Genomic DNA, 19,227 nt, shown 5'->3' with positions numbered 1-19,227 from the left:
AATTTAGTTTTGTAGATATTCATTTACTGTGTAAAAGCAGTGATCAATCAAGTACGACTTCAGTTTAGATTTGAAGTGACCAGTGATTTGTATGTGTTTAATGGTATCTGGTAAGGCATTGTATAGTTTGATACTAGGATGGATGAGCCCATTTTGAAATAACTTTGTGTTGGCGCTTTGAACATGTACATCTAATTTTTGTCTTGTATCATAGTTGTGTATTGTGTGATTTTGAGTGATGAGTGATCTTTTTGTATGTAAGTTTTGCTTTAGTTACATTATATTTTCAAGTATATGTATGCAAGGAACTGGCAGGATCATCCTTCTTTGAAACAATGGTCTACATGATTTGCGATTATCTACCCCTTCCATTATTCTTATAATTCTTTTTTTTTAATTTTGAATGTTTTGATCGCATCTCCAAAATTTCACCAGAACATAATCCCATACCAGAGGTGAAAGTGTACAACTGCATAATATACACACTGAAGGGTGTTGTAGCTGGTACAATTTTAATGTATGTAACACAAAACAAGAAGTACTTAATTTTTTGTTCATTTGCTCAATATGTGCTTTACATTTCAAGTTGTCTTGTAGATGAAGTCCAATAAATTTGGTACAGACTGTTTTGGCAATTGTCTGTCCATATAGCTCTTGATTGGGTGATGTCAGATTTTTTGTTTGTGCTGCGTGTATATCCATAGCTACAGTTTTTATTATTAAGTCATTGTCATCAAAGTAACATGTTAGCCTGTCAGTGGCTTCTTTTATTTTTATTACAAGAGTTTCTTCTGAGTTTCCTGTAATTAGAACACTCGTATCATCAGCAAATTGAAATATTTTACTGCTGTCATTGCATATATTTAGGTCATTTACATAGAGTAAGAACAGAACAGGACCCATTACTGATCCTTGTGGCACTCCATATTTAACAGTCAGTAGCTTGGCATTATATTCCTTAATGACAATGTCCCTTTCTTTATATATTTCCACATAATGTTCCCTGTTCTTAAGATAAGAACTGAGCCAGTTGTTGGCTGTTCCCCTAATGCCAAGATTTTCTAGCTTGTGTAGCAATTTGTCATGGTTTATGGTGTCAAATGCCTTTGACAAATCTAAAAATATGCCCATGGTAAGTTTTTTGTTGTCTAATGCTATCAGTGCCTCTAATAGAAGGGAGTGAACTGCTGATTCGGTTGAGCGGTTTGCTCTAAATCCATGTTGTGATTCTGACAGATTGCCATTATCCTCTAAGAAGTCTGTAAGCCTCTTATTGAAAATCCTTTCTAATATTTTTGAGAAAACAGACAGGAGTGCCAGTGGTCTGTAGTTGGAAATATAATCTTTGTTTCCTTTCTTGTATAATGGCTTTACTTTTGCTATTTTCAACATGAAGGAAAAGTTCCTGTAGCAAAAGATAGGTTACATAGATGGGTTAAGGGCTCAGTAATCAAGTCTCCACACTGCTTTATAATGAAATCAGAATATCATCTATACCTGCAGAGTGCTTCATTTTGAGACTTTTTATTGTAATCTGTACTTCTTCTACATTTGTTGGGTACAGAAACATTGATGCGCTTGAGACTTTTTTCCCTGTTTCTGTATGCTGTTTTCTATTAGAGGTCTGTTGTAGTAGTTTCTCTGTTACACTTATAAAATAGTTATTAAACATATTAGCTACTTTCTGTGGGTTATTAATGTTTTCCAAGCCAGCCTTTAATACTATATTATTAACTCTATTTTTGTAAGATTGGGTTTCTTTCTTTACAACTTGCCAGATTGCTTAGGTTCTGTTTGAAGCATGTTCTATGTATTTGTCACTGTCTCGTTTCTTTGCCTCCTTTATTATTTTATTTAAGATAGATTTATATTTTTTAAAGTAACTATCAAGCTCCTGAGTTGTGTTGTAGCTTCTTGCAATATAGTGAAGGTACCATTTTCTAGCACAAGATTTCCTTATACCACTAGTAATCCACTTGTTGCTTTTAGTGGTTTGGGTTGTTTTGGCTTTCAGTGGAAAAGCAAGATCAAAATAATATTTAAAAATATTCATGAACGTCTGAAACTTATCAGAAATATTTTCTGTACTATACACTATCACCCATGATTCTTGTTGGAGATAGTTCTGGAATGTTTGTACTGCAGTATTACTGAAAGTTCTGCCCATGTGTGTAGTCTTCCTCATATAATTATAGGATAGATTAGTGCTTACACAAAAGCTTATAGCCTGTGCATGATGGTCTGCCAGTCCAGCTTTAATTATAACTGATTTATATTTTGTTTTGGAGCTAATTAATATTTGGTCTATGGTAGTACTAGGGGAGTGTATTGTAATCTCCAAATTATTGGCTGTTAATACACTCCTGGAAATTGAAATAAGAACACCGTGAATTCATTGTCCCAGGAAGGGGAAACTTTATTGACACATTCCTGGGGTCTGATACATCACATGATCACACTGACAGAACCACAGGCACATAGACACAGGCAACAGAGCATGCACAATGTCGGCACTAGTACAGTGTATATCCACCTTTCGCAGCAATGCAGGCTGCTATTCTCCCATGGAGACGATCGTAGAGATGCTGGATGTAGTCCTGTGGAACGGCTTGCCATGCCATTTCCACCTGGCGCCTCAGTTGGACCAGCGTTCGTGCTGGACGTGCAGACCGCGTGAGACGACGCTTCATCCAGTCCCAAACATGCTCAATGGGGGACAGATCCGGAGATCTTGCTGGCCAGGGTAGTTGACTTACACCTTCTAGAGCACGTTGGGTGGCACGGGATACATGCGGACGTGCATTGTCCTGTTGGGACAGCAAGTTCCCTTGCCGGTCTAGGAATGGCTAGAACGATGGGTTCGATGACGGTTTGGATGTACCGTGCACTATTCAGTGTCCCCTCGACGATCACCAGTGGTGTACGGCCAGTGTAGGAGATCGCTCCCCACACCATGATGCCGGGTGTTGGCCCTGTGTGCCTCGGTCGTATGCAGTCCTGATTGTGGCGCTCACCTGCATGGCGCCAAACACGCATACGACCATCATTGGCACCAAGGCAGAAGCGACTCTCATCGCTGAAGACGACACGTCTCCATTCGTCCCTCCATTCACGCCTGTCGCGACACCACTGGAGGCGGGCTGCACGATGTTGGGGCGTGAGCGGAAGACGGCCTAATGGTGTGCGGGACCGTAGCCCAGCTACATGGAGACGGTTGCGAATGGTCCTCGCCGATACCCCAGGAGCAACAGTGTCCGTAATTTGCTGGGAAGTGGCGGTGCGGTCCCCTACGGCACTGCGTAGCATCCTATGGTCTTGGCGTGCATCCGTGCGTCGCTGCGGTCCGGTCCCAGGTCGATGGGCACGTGCACCTTCCGCCGACCACTGGCGACAACATCGATGTACTGTGGAGACCTCACGCCCCACGTGTTGAGCAATTCGGCGGTACGTCCACCCGGCCTCCCGCATGCCCACTATACGCCCTCGCTCAAAGTCCGTCAACTGCACATACGGTTCACGTCCACGCTGTCGCGGCATGCTACCAGTGTTAAAGACTGCGATGGAGCTCCGTATGCCACGGCAAACTGGCTGACACTGACGGCGGCGGTGCACAAATGCGGCGCAGCTAGCGCCATTCGACGGCCAACACCGCGGTTCCTGGTGTGTCCGCTGTGCCGTGCGTGTGATCATTGCTTGTACAGCCCTCTCGCAGTGTCCGGAGCAAGTATGGTGGGTCTGACACACCGGTGTCAATGTGTTCTTTTTTCCATTTCCAGGAGTGTATGTTCATCAGCTCAGATTTTGAATTGCTTCGCTTATTAAAGTCTACATTTAGGTCTCCACATATAAGAACTGTTTTTCGATTTGTTACTACTTTATTTAGTAAAGTATCTAGCTGAGTGTCGAATTTCTTTAGGTGGGTATCTGGATATCTATATAAACATATTAAAATTGACTTGAATGCTGGAATTTCTATGCCTTCTCAGTGTTTAAGGATTCAGCATTGTCTAAGTTATTGAATTCGATATCTTTCTTTATGTATATGCAGTTCCCTCCATGTGTAAACTGATTTCTACAAGTTTGTGCTGCTAACACATAATCCATTATTTTCACTGTCTTTAACTCATTTTCTTTCAGTCAGTGTTCAGTTAAGCACAGTATATTAACATATCTGAGTTCACTTGATAACAAGATTTCAAGCTCTCTTACTTTATTACTAAGTGACTGTATATTCTGATGAAGAAAAGTGATCTGGTGAGATTTTAGGTTTGTTCTGATTGTACTTGGTTGACCACTTACCTTTATTCCTGAATTTAAATTGTGTGGGAAATCTTCATTCTCATCTAGAAGCATGAGTTGGTTTTTTTCATTGGTCATAAGAAAATGTCCTGATGGTAAAAAGGGGCAATTCTCCATCTTTCCGGTCATTTTACTTGTGTGGTCGATGTTGAGGTGGTTTCTGTTTTTCCTGCAAGGACTGCTACTGGAGGTGGTGTTGATAGGTGAACTAATAATCCTAATTTGGTCTAGAGGCTTTTTGGGAATAAAAAATATTGTAGATGGTCGTCTTACGTTTCTTTTCAGTGGAATTGCTGAACTTCCTCCTGTTGCTGGGGTGGTAGTAGTTGATTGTTGGTGTTCACTGATACGTGTAAAATTAGATGTCCTTGGTGATACTTTTGAGATTGTATCTGCCGATGTTCTTAGTGGGTCTCCTGTAGGAAGGCCTACTGCTTCTGGTTTCCTGTGCCCAGTTCTTCTTGTTGTATCTTGAATATCTTCAGGTGTGGAACTTGGTTCTGCTGCTTTTTTTGGGTTAGATGCTTTAGCCGGTATCATAGCCTGGTTTAGTCGATGGTAGTTTTGTTTTGCTGTGTCTTCTTTGAGTGATGAAGGTGTAGTGCAGTTCTTTTTTGCGCCACCTCGTTTACCTTTCATAACTATTGAGTTGGATAAGTCCATTTCTGCTGCTGATTCTTCTTGTGTTTTCACTGTCATATTTGCTGAAAGGTCTTCACATTGTATGTATGTTAGAGCCGATATTTGCAGATTGGCACCTACTGCTAGTTGTAAATGTCTACATAATTTCTCTTTCCCTTCCATTCGCAAGTGAAGTCCAAACTTTGCATAATCGCTTCTACTGAGGAATGTGTTGACGTCGATTACCATTACATGCTCATAATTTTTTGTAGTCCTCATTAGCCCTCATTTAGAATTCGTTTGGAGCATAGATTCTGTTGTTCAGTTCTGGTACATCGTATCTGCACGGAATTACGCACAAGATAACTTTTGTGTGGATTGTCTTATGAAAAGAATCTGTTAAGGCACATTTGAAATCCTAAAATTTCTTTAGGATGTCGTTAGTCCCACCTATAATTATGACACTGTCATTTTTCGTATATTCTTTCGTCTTCCCGTCTATGTTAGAAACCACGTCCTTTAACTGTGGGTTAGGCTTTATTACGGAAGAGATGTAGTGTTTTTGATTTTGAGAACTGATCATAATTTTTGCACAGTGACGACCATGGCTGTCAGAAAGAATTAATATGTTCTGTCTCTTGTTATCACTGTGTATCATTTTTTGGGGGCACAGGTCGATCGCTTTTTTTACAGTTTTTATTTGTATTAACGCTGTTGGTTTTGTAAGGGCACGTCATAACACAAGCTCTTGAGTCCTTCACTGTAGTATTATTGCTTCTGATCCATTGATGCTGCTTTTCTTTCTCACTATTTACAGTTTCTGTCGGTTTTGTTTTGATTGGTGCACTCGATTTCAGATAACCTATCAGTTCGGTATTTTCACTTCGAAGTTTCGTTAAATCATTCTTTAAAGTGTTAATCACTGCTTGCATACTTATGATACACTCTTTTAAATGTTCGATATCTGTTACACATTTTTTACATGGTATATTTTCACTTTCAACAGCTGTATTTCCGTGTGGTAGAACATTGCACACATCACACTCATGAGCCATTTCATTTGACTTCATATACATACCAGTAGTTCACTATTTCTAGACCGAATTTCCGGACACTTGAGTTATAATATCACGCACAATGCATTTACCATTGCAGTATTCACTTATTTTTACGTATGTCGTACATTTTTCGTTCAATTTACGTTTATATTTGTAGAGCTAACACACTCGCAGTTTACACTTTCCGCCACCTTCTATATGACCGAAGTAATGATCCTCATTGCTTTCTTTTGCAGTAAGAGCACATTCTTGCAGTCTGCAGAATGGCCCCAAAACGGCAGCCCATGACTGATGTGGCTGTGGAACGTTGCATAGTACACAGTTAGCAGCCACTGTTCTGGTACTATACTTTTCAGTTTCCTCAAGTGGCACAGGACCCACGAAAGTTTGGAACATACATGCTTGATGTGCTGTTGCCAGGTTAATTTGGAATCAATGAGAAAGCCCAGAAGTTTGACATCTGCTGTGTTAGCCAGTGCTCCAGTATTGCTGAGGATGCATATCATCCTCTGAGTTTTTTCTTCATTAATTTTCATTTTGTTCATGATAAACCAGGCCTTAGCTTTATTGAACAAGACTTCTACTTGTTGGACTGCCTGTACAAAATTTTCTCTTTTTGAGAACAAGGTTGTATCAGCCACAAACTGCAAGGTGTGCCCATTGGAGCCTATAACATTTACGAAGATAAGGAACAGCAGGGGCCATATTACTGATCCCTGTGGCACATCATGCTGTAGCTTCTTCTCACCTGTATCAGTTCCTTGCACGGAGACAATCTGTCTTCTGTTTCTCAGGTAGGATTCAAGAGTTTGCAGGCCAGATTCCCCTATATCATATGTTTTTAGCTTTCTGAGCAGGGCCTTATGTGGAATTTAGTCAAATGCCTTACTAAGGTCACAGAGTACTAGTGCTATAGACTCTTTGCCTTCTAAACCCTGACTTATGTTTGTAACTAAGTCAAATACAGCTGTTGTTGTTGACCTGCCCTTCCGAAAGCCATGTAGTGCATCATAAAAAATACTATTTCCTTCAAAGTAACTTAATAGTTGTTCTTTCATTACAGACTCCATCATTTTCACTAGTACTGGTATTATAGATATGGGCCTGTAGCTTGACACTTCACGTGGACTGACTTTTTTTGTAAACAGGCACTGTGCGTGCTACTTTCAGGAAGTCTGGAAATTCCCCTGCTCGGAGGCTTTTATTTATTACTACTGTTAATGGCTGTGCAATTTCACTGCATAGCATTTGCGAGGTGTATCTCTTCGATTGTAGAACCATGTGTATATCTATATTCTTCTATCAGATACATAACATTTTCTACAGCCCACTCCATCCCTCATGGCACTCATTTCACCGACTGAACGACAATAAAAGTGGACAAGATAGCAGACGCAAGCTTTCTGTATTGCTAGCGCCAAAGCGGAGAGGGACACGAACTACCTTTGATGGTGCGCACAAAAATCGAGAACCAGCGGATGACAAGCGAAATTCAGCGTACATTACGCGCGGGGCGAAAAGCCGTTTGCGCACGCGCTTCTACCGTTAACGCTAGAGAGAATTCTCGTTCACTGTTGCACGTTCGCTTGTGTTCGCTGCAGTGTAAAAGTTGGTTTAGGTGCATCGTGTAATAGGGGCATATATTAGTCATGTGGCAGGACAGCTGTAAAAATGTTCTTACAGGGACCTGCAATTTTTGGTATTAGGGAAAGAAAATTTTAGCGATTCAACATTCATGACGAAACAGGTTATGTTTCATCTTTTATACTGTACAAGCTCCTTACGGAAGAAAATCTTTTGATTTTTGACGTCATTGGTCAGTTTAGTAAATGAAGAGCGAATATTATGCGATGTTGGAAAGAAGCTGCTGCGCAACAATATGTACTCTCCACGTGGAGTCCATATCTCTGGATAAAGCTAGTCGTAATTTAAACAACATAAGGAGGAACATGCAGTTGGGATGTAGAAATTGAAATCGAAATCACGAGTAATATTCATATGTATACAGATCTCACCTGAATTTCTGGTGTGTTTTTAGCCTACTTTTCCGCCACAAATATTACTTTGAGTTCGCTGTTGTCTGTTTTATTTAGATCAGTAGCTTTGAAACAGTATAATTGATAGAAGTCGAAGCTTACACAGTGTTCCTGTCGGATTTGCCCAGTTGTTTGTAAAAAAAAGTTGTTCAGGTTATAAAGCAAGTATGATTAAACAGCCTGTAATAGTAGACGTTGGCACTACCAAGCATGAAAGCGGTAGAAGGAAACCAGCGGTTGGTGCTCGTCCAAGATCGAGGTCAGTCGGGAAAACGAAGTTGGAAAGCAAATCTGTTAAACAGCCATTTAAACCTTATATTACAGTAGACGATGAGACACTTGATGGGGATTCACTATCCCGAAAGCACTCTGCCACCAACAGTCAAGTTAAAAAATTCATTTCGCTTCCATCTTCCACTGTAATGGATGATGCTAGTGGTCTTGCCCCTACAATGGAGAACAGCATTTATGATAGCAAATATCGACGTCTTAGGACTACCTCGTTCACTGCGTACAAGAGCAATACTATTTTGCATAAAACTACTTCCTCCAGATTATCCACTGCAGTGGATGCTGGTGTTAATAGACATTTCGAACCTAAAGTCTCACAATACAAGATTGGCGATATTCAGTCGTATAAACTGCTTGACGACCTCGACATCACCGATGAAGAGGCAATGGATACTGAAGATAGTGAGGCTGCAGATGATCCTGATGAGAATGATGATGCTGCTGAGCCGCCATCGAGTACCGGAGATGCAGAAGGAGAAGCGACAGGCAACGCAGAAGGAGAAGCGACAGGCAATCCAGAGGATGTTACAGACGAACAAAATGAAAACGAAGATGGACAACCTGGTCCTCCATCTGGCGATAAGTCTGTGGCAAGTGATTCTGTAGAAGATGGAGAAACAGCTGGTCATATAGTACTAGTACAGTTTCTGCTTCTGGCTTTTGTGTGTAAAGCAGGTAAACATATTAAATCTTTCTTCATATGCCTAACTCTTGAATGTAGATAGAAGATTTGATTCCTGCTTTTCTAGAAGTAAAACAAATTTGAGTTGATTTATTACTATTTAACTAATAACATTAATTTTCCTTGTCATGGTATAAAAAATTGTTAATGTTATATTCCTGTGTTTATAGAGTTTATCATGCAAGGCTACCTGTCAACACTTTTGTCATTATTGACACTTAATTATACATGCTCCTAAGTAGTAGATGACACATTAGGCCTAGTTCTATAAATAGCTCTATATTTTATGACAGTACTACTGTACCTTCTGGTATAACACGATTTCTTCTGATGATGTTTCCTTCAGTTTCATAGATATGTTTTTAAATACATAGTATCTGTATGTGGTTGTACTAGATTTGTAGGTTTGTAGTAGGAATTTCTACAAAATCCAGCATGTACCAATATTTTCACAGAGTAAATATATATTGTTTTCAAACAATTGTCATGTTCCACATCATAGCAAGTTGTTGTGAATATGATCCATGTTCTTTTTTTTTTTTTTTTTTTTTTTTTTTTTTTTTTTTTTTTTTTTTTTTTTTTTTTTTAAAAAAACTAAGCCTTTCAGATTAGCCTAGGGCGTGTAAATTATATTTCAATTGCATGAACTGGTGGTATTGTATGTAACTGAGGTATGATTTTTATTTCTTTTTGGGCTAATTAAAATGATTCAATGTAGGTATCCATATTGTACCAGTAATTGTGAAACATGAACAGAACTATCACATGATATGCAATATTTCTTCTCAAGAAACTTTAACATAATTGTATATGTATAAAACTATAGGTACTATGTTTCAAATGTAAATAGCATTTTAACTAGTTGCTTAGCTCTCCATTTGCTTTTTTCCTGTATTTAGCTATTTATTTATGGCTGTGGACCATCCTGTACAATGGTGCTTGACAAGTTTACATGAAGTTTGAAAAATTACAATTTTCAAAAATTTGTAACTACATGCGTATATCAATAAAATGACTGATTTCTTCAAATAAGGCCTCTAAAATACAAGTATCTAAAAACATTGATATATAAACATAATTTACATACATAATTACCAATGATTAATAATCAATTTATGCTTTCTGAAAGTTTTTTACGTATTTTCACAGTTACATATGAAACATTACATTAATTTTTTACTTGAAGGTATTCTTTAATGCTGTATGGACAAATTTTAATCAAGTGATATTTTAGTTTATTTTTAAAAACAGATATGTTGTCTGTTATCCTTATATAGATTGGCAATCTGTTGTAGAGAAGGCATCCTGCTTTTGCAGATTCTTTTTCAGTTAATCTGTGTCGATTTCCTTCAATATGATAATCATTTTTATTTCTTGTGCTATAGTTATGGATATCTCTGTTTAACAATGCAGCATGGTTACTTTTTACAAATATAATTGTTTCACATATCTATAGCGACACTCCTGTTAAAATGTTTTGTTCTATGAATTTATTTCAGCAGGGATGTCTAGGAGATAATTTTGCTATGCATCTTACAGGTATCTATTGTAGGTTTAGTACTCTTTGTATGTGCACTTTTGCAGAATTTCCCCAGACCAGGAAACCATATGAAATTTGTGAATGCACTAGCTCATATTGCTTGTTAGTAGTGTTGGTGTGTTTATTGTCCTCAACATTTTTCTCATTAAAAACATACTGGCATGTCAAGTACCTATCCACTGTCACAGCCGGGAATTAATAAATTTCTGTCTCTTTTAGATCCAAGTCTTTATGCTTGACGACAATATCGTTCAATTTATGCGTTTTGTTTGCAGGTATTTGCGTATATGTGGTTTTATTTATGTTTATAAAAAGATTATTTCTTTTGGAATAATTTTTTACATATTTAGAGAAGCTTGCTTTTGTAAGTCGTCTGTTGAAACACTACTTATACCAATTGAAGTGTCATCTGCATACATGACAGCATTTCCACCTACTATTTTGATCATATCATTTACACATAAAATAAAAAGTGATGCGCCCTGCACTGATCCATATTTAATGGATTCAAAATTTGAGTAGACATTTGTAATAGTATTGTTCAGATTTTGCTTTATTCCTACACACAGTTATCTATTTTCCATGAATGATTTTATGATGTTGATTGTGTTCCCCCTTACACCGTAGCACTTAAGCTTTCCTAATAATATGTTGTGGCATACACATTCAAAGTGTTTAGAAAGGTCAAGAAACATAAAACATACTTCCATTTGATTATCTAGTGTCATAGTTATGCACACTATAAATTCAGCTATTGCTGTACTGGTTAATCTACCCTTTGTAAATCTATGGTGGGCATCATTCAAAGCATTGCATTTTTCTATAAAATTTACTATTCTGTCTTTAATTCACACATTCTATGATTTTAGAAAAGGCAGGTGTAATAGTTATTGGGTTGGTTATTTCCTGGCTCTTACTTGCTGCATTCTTTGAAAATTAGGGATCACTTTACTCTTTTTTAACATGTTGGGAATATTCCTTCTTCCGCAGTTAAGTTTATGAGAAAAATCAGAGGCTTTACCACATACTGCAGGCAGCATTTAATTAGTGTAGTAGATATACTGTGTGTTCCCACAGTATTTTATGTTTTTAATCAGTGTATTACTTTTACTAATTCAGGTTCATTTGTTGGGAGAAGGAAAAAACTTTTGTCTAATGAGGAGTGCTTTGTATCATTTTGTGTCAGGAGAATTTTGCTTTTTTAGTTGTTCACTACCTCAACTTAATGTTGATTGAAAATATTAGTGACTTCTTTAGGGTCTCTGATTTCCTTCCTGCATTTATTTATAGTTATGTTCACAGTGTTGTATCTCTACTGCATATTGTGGGACTATTTGCTACTAGATTTAGATCGTAAGTGTTGGTTAGATCTCTGAAACTCCTAGTATAACAGCTTTCTTTCAGTGTGTTAGTATTTATATTAACCACTACTATTATGCGTGTGAGTTGTCTAACAGCCTTGTGTAACAGAACTTCTAGTTCTTTTCGAAAACTATACCCCTAAAATCAAACACTTTTATCCTTTGAAAGTTGTCTGTATTGCTGCTGATTTGAATAGCATTTCTGTACAGTTGTCCACTGTCCATGGTACTGCACCTCCTCCACCTTGATGTTGACATTTTTGAATCCTGCATGTTTCTTAGTCTCTAAATATGCACTTGTACATATTTATAACAACATGAATTGGAAATAATATATAGTACAGATCAACAAATGCACTGAGATTCTGCAACTATCACTCAGAGTATAGACACTGATTTTGCAGTTGTAAATTTTGGAAAATTATGCACTTCATTTTGTAACAGAAAGGGACAAATATACAATGGAAAAGTATTTGAAAGCCTCCCTTCTAATATATACCATAATATGAGGATCGTTAAATAAGTAATTCCCCTTTTTCTTCAGAACATATTTATTGTTAAAGAGTCAGAATTTAGTGACAATATACAACAACATGCCTTGCTCATGTCCTATTTTTCTACATTGTCTCCATCACATTCTATGGCCATATGCCAACGTCGTGGAAGAGCATGTATTCTCTGCTGGTAGAAGCTCTTGTTCTGTAGGCATAGACATGTTTTCACTGCATGACTGACACTCTCATCATCTTCGAAGTGTGTTGCCCGTAGGGAATCTTTAAGCTCCAACAATTGAGATGAAATGGCCTTTCTTTGAATCTTGTAGCCCACTTTGAGCATTTGTGGAACCCATCATGAGCACCTCTTTGAATATCCGAGAGTCTCAATCATTGCAGATGCACTTCCACTGCCGACCGACAACTGTAGAGCCAATTGTCAAGTTGTGATGTGCTGGTCGGCATGAATAATGGCATCCGAGTGTGGCTGATCATGGAGCTGCTTGTAACATGAGTCATAAGTGATGCCATTTTGACTATGGCTCTGCCATCTGCCAGAACAGTTCGAAACTTCACTGGTGCACAGCATACTGGTATGAAAAATCCAAAGAAGGGTCATTCATTTTGCCTTCTCACAAAATAGGGGAGAGAAGGTCACAGATATGATAAGTGACCTGGGATGTCAATATTGAAGGGAAAGGCATTTTTCATAGCAGTGAAATTTTTTCTTGAAACTTAAATCAACTACTTTTTCCTCCAAATTGCAAAATATTCCACTGCTTTCCACTCACATGTATATTGTTATAAAATAGAGAAATCACAGCTTGTATCAAAATATTTTTTCTCACATGCTATTCAAGAGACAAAAATTGCGTAAAAAGTTTTGCAGCACCCTCATCACTAGCATAGTTTGTGTTTACTGATTTCAAAACCTCTACTCAATACTATTTTGACCACGGAAAGTTGATAATTACAGCCATTTGTATGATCACCATTCATGGAAGGGAAAGTGCAGCTCATGTGTTCTATAAAGTTTGTCAGCTGCATTGAAAGATCATTTCAAGCTTAAGTTGTACACACATTGTTCTTTACAGCAAGAATTGTCAGGAACATGGAAAATTTCCCACCAAATTGGCTTACACCCCTACCGCAAGACTCAAAATATTCAAGGGGTGCCTCACAATCGTTGGCTATGATCAACAACAGCACCTGATAACTGCTGTCTACATCTATTTGCGTAGGTATCCCAAAGAGAGTTGAACAGAAATGCCCAGTGCCATGTTACAGGCAACAGGAAGCACTATATTGACCCAGGTAACATGCTACACATACACTTTGGCCACTTAGACTCCTATTCCAAACAACAGTACAAATCCCGGACACTGTGATGTGTGAAGAAGGTGGACAACAGAACACCTGGAATAACAGAATCAGGGTCAGCAACATTAGGTTCTTGTTGTCAGTGAGTAGAGGAGTTGTTTGATGTATTATCTGTTCTATTTTATTCATAGAAGACTGTGAAAGCAGCAAGGTACCAATGCACATCTCAAGCATGCATTCTCACAAGTACAGCAGGAAGGTGGGCTGTCATGCTTTTGGCCTTTTGTCAGTGTAGAGGGTAATTTGAGAGATGTGCAGTGATTGCACATAATCAATATTTTTAAGACCTGCAGCATTTCAATGATGGTTCATCTTACAAACATTCAGTGCAGTGTCATAGGCCTCTCCCCACACACTGTGGACTGCATGCCAACAAAAGTCCCTGGATATTAAAACACACATGGTGGAGCAATATGGTAGTGAATGCTACACAGCAGTGTATTTTGATATCATAGTTGTGCAAAAATGTCCATATTTTGAATAGAATGCTTTTTTTTTTCAGTAAAGGTTTTTTTCTGTCTCTGAAGACTTTTATTCCCTGCACCCTTTTCATCTAACCTGACAAATGTTTCCAAACATGTGCAGTTTGGTTTGAAAAGGTGTCTACCACCCTTTGACACTTGTATGTGAATAGTAATCATTTAGCTGTAGATGTGAATGTAGATGTTTCTTTCCTCTCTCTCCTCTTACAGACTATAAAATTATGGTTGTATTAAAGCATCTCTGTCACATCTGTCCATTCTACCAGTAACGTTTTCCTGCAGACCATGTTGTTCACTCAGTTTTCTTAATGACCGTCTATGTTGTATTTTGTTGTTCAATTTGATTCATAATGTTCTTCTATACCAACCAGCAAGCACATGAATGTGTATACACCATTGTGCCTCTGCCACATATTTGACCTGTGTAAGGATGAAGAAAACCATAAATAATTTTTCTGTCATGGAGACAAAACTAGCAGAGGCAAGTGACCAGGACCCCACTCACCAACAAAATTAGCAGGGAGGCGTAGATCGTCAGCGAATATTATGTCACTACTCAGTCATCTTTCAATAACTCATAGTAAATCTTGTTCAGTGCAAAACAAGGGTATTATTTTTTTGCTTATCCAACAGACCTTATAAGTTAACATTTAGGGCCTTCTCCACACAGCCGCAGGGGGTAACCCATATGAAGAGTTTGGTCCAGCTTTCCATATATTGGCAGGACACAATAGGGATACTGAAAATACTGTCTGTGGGAAGTGGACAAAAAAATCAAGTATTAACTGTACAAGACTTTCAAAGAATGGGATGGGAAAGCCATTGGGTAAAACGTGTACTCAAGCATGGCTAACATTCTTCTTGAGCGCATATTGGGCATTGTAGATCAAAGACTATGATTCTACCTTATGCAGTCATTGTTGTCAGTCACTGTCTTCGCCTGACCAGCCAAAAAGGAGGATAGTGCTCCAGTCTGAGTATGTGCCTTTAGATGGCATAGAGAATGATCACTGGTAGTTATGATTAACCACAAGGGTAACCGCATCTTTGTAGTTTCTTACTATTGACACAACAGTTGCAGCACAAATGCTTATCTTTGTTCTTGCAGGCCAGTGCATGCAAACTCAGATTTGCCAGTCATAATCAAGCTGTAGACAAACTCCACTGATAGCCATTTGGTCCCAAATGCCCTTCCACCGAATGCACTCTTCCTAATGCAGTCACCAGCAACACTGCCGCCCCTGCACTTACCACCTTGTATTAACGAAACAGGTACAGCACCACAGTTAGACAGTACCTACCATTTTGCATCCTACAACTATCACAACCACCACTATTGCACCTACATGACTATTCCCTCCTCTATTCGTAGTATCGCCTTTCATCCAGAAGGGCAGCAAACTGGACACCATTTTATCAGTGACTGCCACCACAACACACTTTCAACATGTCAAAGCAGACATAGAACTACCAGATTGAGGCCATACTGACTGGATACTGGGAGTGAGGGCCTGAGAGTTTTGGTTGGGCATTTCAGACTGTGCCAGATCTGATGGAGGTATTCTTGTGTATTTGCACTACTCATTGCAATACAGTTGCTTGTGATGGACAGAGCCTCTTGATGGATTGTGTATAATCATCACCAGAGCAGTAACTCACTTCACAGTTTATTTTTATGCTGTCTTTGCCCAGAAAAACTGCTCATATGTTTACTGGAGACCTGGAATTTGATCAGAATTTTATTGGACACTTAACAATACTGCTGGTGATGATCACATTGCATTTTTTACAGATTCCTTTGTGTTATTCTTCAGATAGACATTACCACTGGTCATAACAGTCAAAATTTTCTTGGTCATGCTGTTGTACATTTCAGTGCTGATTCTTGTGAGTTGACTTGTTGATCAGTTGATAAAGTCCTGGCAGGCAAGGACATCAATGAACTCAGTAGAGAATGGATAACTGTGAAAATGATTCTAGAATGAAGTGACATTGCAAAGAAGTAGATTAAACAAAAATTAACAAACATCATAATAACTACATGATCATGTGTTTCAGCTTGTTTGAATTTGAGAAAGTTGTGACGTATCAAAAGTTTCAGTGACAAAGATGCCTGTAAAACACCCTGGGAGCTACTGAAACTATTAAAATAATGGGATCAGAACATTGTTCAGTATGATTTTCAAAATTTGTTTTGTGATAATTGACATTATGTTTCAAAAATAGTACTACGCTTACACTTCCAAAACATGTCCAAGCAGAGACATGGAAGCATTTACATATTCACTTTAATGATACATGCATGTTAACTATCATGCATAATAAGAAATTTTAAAGAGAAATGCCAGTGGGACTGAACAACAATAACTGTGTGTTTGGAAAATGTGAAGGTACTCAAGAAGCTATGCTGATGCTGTCTAAGAAATAAGAAAATACATCTTAATATCTTGAACACCTATGACAATGTGAAGTGGAGCAATGGTACCGAAATCTTGTGGTAGCAAGAATGAATTGTAAGAGCACATGAATAATTTACAATATTTTGTCTAACCAACTGATTTCATTAAAGAGGAAAACTAAACATTACACACAAATATTGCAGATGGTAATGACAGGAATACTATTTAAAAAGTTAGGCTTATCCAAAAGAAAGCAGCTGCCTTGAATGTATGAAATCAGGCAACATCAAACATTGGCCTGGAAATAAAGAAGAAATTTGTAAACTCATACATTGGAAGCATGACAGTTAAAAAGCTCTGAGAATTGAAGATTGGGAGCTTGTGTGTCAGAAATGTATATTGTTTCTTACTAAAAATTTTTACTGATGACTGCCAAGCTGTATCTTTGGGTTCTCCTTAAGCGTTGCTATGAATAATCTGCCCTATTACGTAACTTTGTATTTCATCTGTTAAAATGATTATAAAACTTAAATTTTCTGTGCATCACAATATTTCAATTCTGCTTAAGATATTGCTGGAAACATCTGACTTTCTCTTGAATTAATTAGCAATCAGTGAACTGCTGTAATGAAATATGAACTACAAATATCAAACTTAAATTCATATTGATTCCAAGATTAACTGTGAAGGGCATTTTTAGCTTATCCACAAAAAGATCTCACAGAAACAAAGTTCCTGTAAGCAGTTATTATCTTCCTGTGATACATTTCAAAGGTTGCCAATATGGGTACTTTCTACTTATCTTAATAACCGTTTAAAAATCCATATTTTTAAACAGCTCATATACTGTGAACTACTTCCTTTACCAGAAAAGTTCCAGGACAGAGTTTTTTTTTAAATTTTTGATTTTGCAATAGTAAACAGGAACAAACGTGTTTATGTTACCTGATATATGCAGGTCCTTGAAATGATCTTGGCTATGTTTCTTTGCAAACTCACTAGATGGCAGGGCTGTGCTTACCAACACACCATTTGGGTTCTTTGCACATTAGTTACGGTGACATAATGGGTGCTGATTGTGAGTGAGGAGTGAACATCAAGTTCTGTGCTTAGCTCGGGAAAACCCCTAATGAAACAAGGACCGTGATTACGCAAGCATATGCAGGTAAGACACTTTCAATAAGTCGTGTTTTTGAGTGGCGCAGAAGGTTTTGCGAAGGTGGAGATTCAGTGCAAAACAGTCCTGGAGCTAGTCGCATGTCTACAGCACATACTGATGCAAATGTTTACCATGTAAGGCAGTTATTGCAAGAAAACTGCCGTGTAACGTGTGTATGATTTCAGAAGGACTTAATTTGAATTGTGATGTGTCTCATAAGATTTGACGCGAAGATTTAGGGAAGCTTAAACTTAATGCAAAACTTGTCCCTCATACACTAACAGATGAACAAAAAGTGGAAGGTTGAAGAATTTCTGAAGAACTACTGGATAGAGTGAGATGTAATCCCACATTTCTGTCAAAGATTATTGCTGGGGATGAAAGTTGGTGCTACCGGTATGACCCTCACGTGAAGCATCAGAGTGCTGAATGGTGGAGTCGTGGGACAGCGGCCTCGGAAAAAAGTCAAACGACTGCCTTTGAGAACAAGACAATGTTGATCGCATTCTTTGATGGCAAAGTATTAGATCGCCATGAGTATGTTTTCTCTAGGTCAAACAGCAAGCCAAACTTTTTACAATGAAATCTTGAAATGTTTGCAATGAGCAATTCGATATTGCCATCCTGATTTATGGCATTCTCAGGACTGGTTCATACTGCATGACAATGCAAAACCTCATACCACTTTATTTCTTATTGAATATCTTGCCAGACATTCTCTTATTCCATCCCACAATGAAATCTTGAAATGTTTGCAACGAGCAATTCGATATTGCCATCCTGATTTATGGCATTCTCAGGACTGGTTCATACTGGATGACAATGCAAAACCTCATACCACTTTATTTCTTATTGAATATCTTGCCAGACATTCTCTTATTCCATCCCACATTCATCATCTTCACCCAAACTCTCACCTTGTGATTCTTTTTTGTTTCTGTGAGTGAAAGCTGGCTGGAAGGAAAGCTTCATCAGGATTTTGCAGACATCCAACTGGCTGTGGCAAATGAGCTTACAACCATCACAGCTGAAAATACTCTGCTTTGCTTCCAAGACCTCCAGAAACGTTGGCAATTGTGTACAGACAGCCAAGGAGACTACATCAATAGAAGCTAGGAAAAAACCTGTCCTGGAACTTTTCTGATGAAGGGTACTTGTCCTTTGATACCCTGACATTCCCTTTAAAGGTCTCAGAGCTCTAACAGTTACAAATCTCTACAGTTGTATTTGAATCCTGTGTAAGGAACGAGATTACAAAACATATTGTCATGGATGAAATACTTCACCACAACACAGAAGTTCTACATCTTCAAGGTGGCTCAGGAGGAATGGTCAGTATTAATGAATGTGATGGGAACAATCATTTGAAGCAAAAAAGTCTTGTAAACATGAGCTCTAAAATGCATGTATTAAGAGCTATGAGCA

At 38.2% G+C, this 19,227-nt stretch overlaps 1 protein-coding gene across 3 annotated transcripts in view; it reads left to right on the top strand.

The window, feature by feature from the left end:
- The first annotated feature begins 8,148 nt into the window (after positions 1-8,148).
- LOC126474020 (uncharacterized) overlaps positions 8,149-19,227 on the top strand; it is a 57,087-nt gene continuing 46,008 nt past the window's right edge. For all 3 annotated transcript variants that reach the window (XR_007586559.1, XR_007586558.1, XM_050101425.1), the window contains exon 1: positions 8,149-8,980. Coding sequence is in view for 1 of the 3 variants with exons in the window: in XM_050101425.1 (XP_049957382.1) it covers positions 8,182-8,980 (799 nt within the window). In the remaining 2 variants the exon portion in view is untranslated. The remainder of the gene's footprint in view (positions 8,981-19,227) is intronic.

Source organism: Schistocerca serialis, chromosome 4 (genome assembly GCF_023864345.2).
Source record: "Schistocerca serialis cubense isolate TAMUIC-IGC-003099 chromosome 4, iqSchSeri2.2, whole genome shotgun sequence".
In the NCBI taxonomy this organism is placed as follows: domain Eukaryota; kingdom Metazoa; phylum Arthropoda; class Insecta; order Orthoptera; family Acrididae; genus Schistocerca; species Schistocerca serialis.
This window is presented reverse-complemented; position numbering and strand designations above follow the sequence as displayed.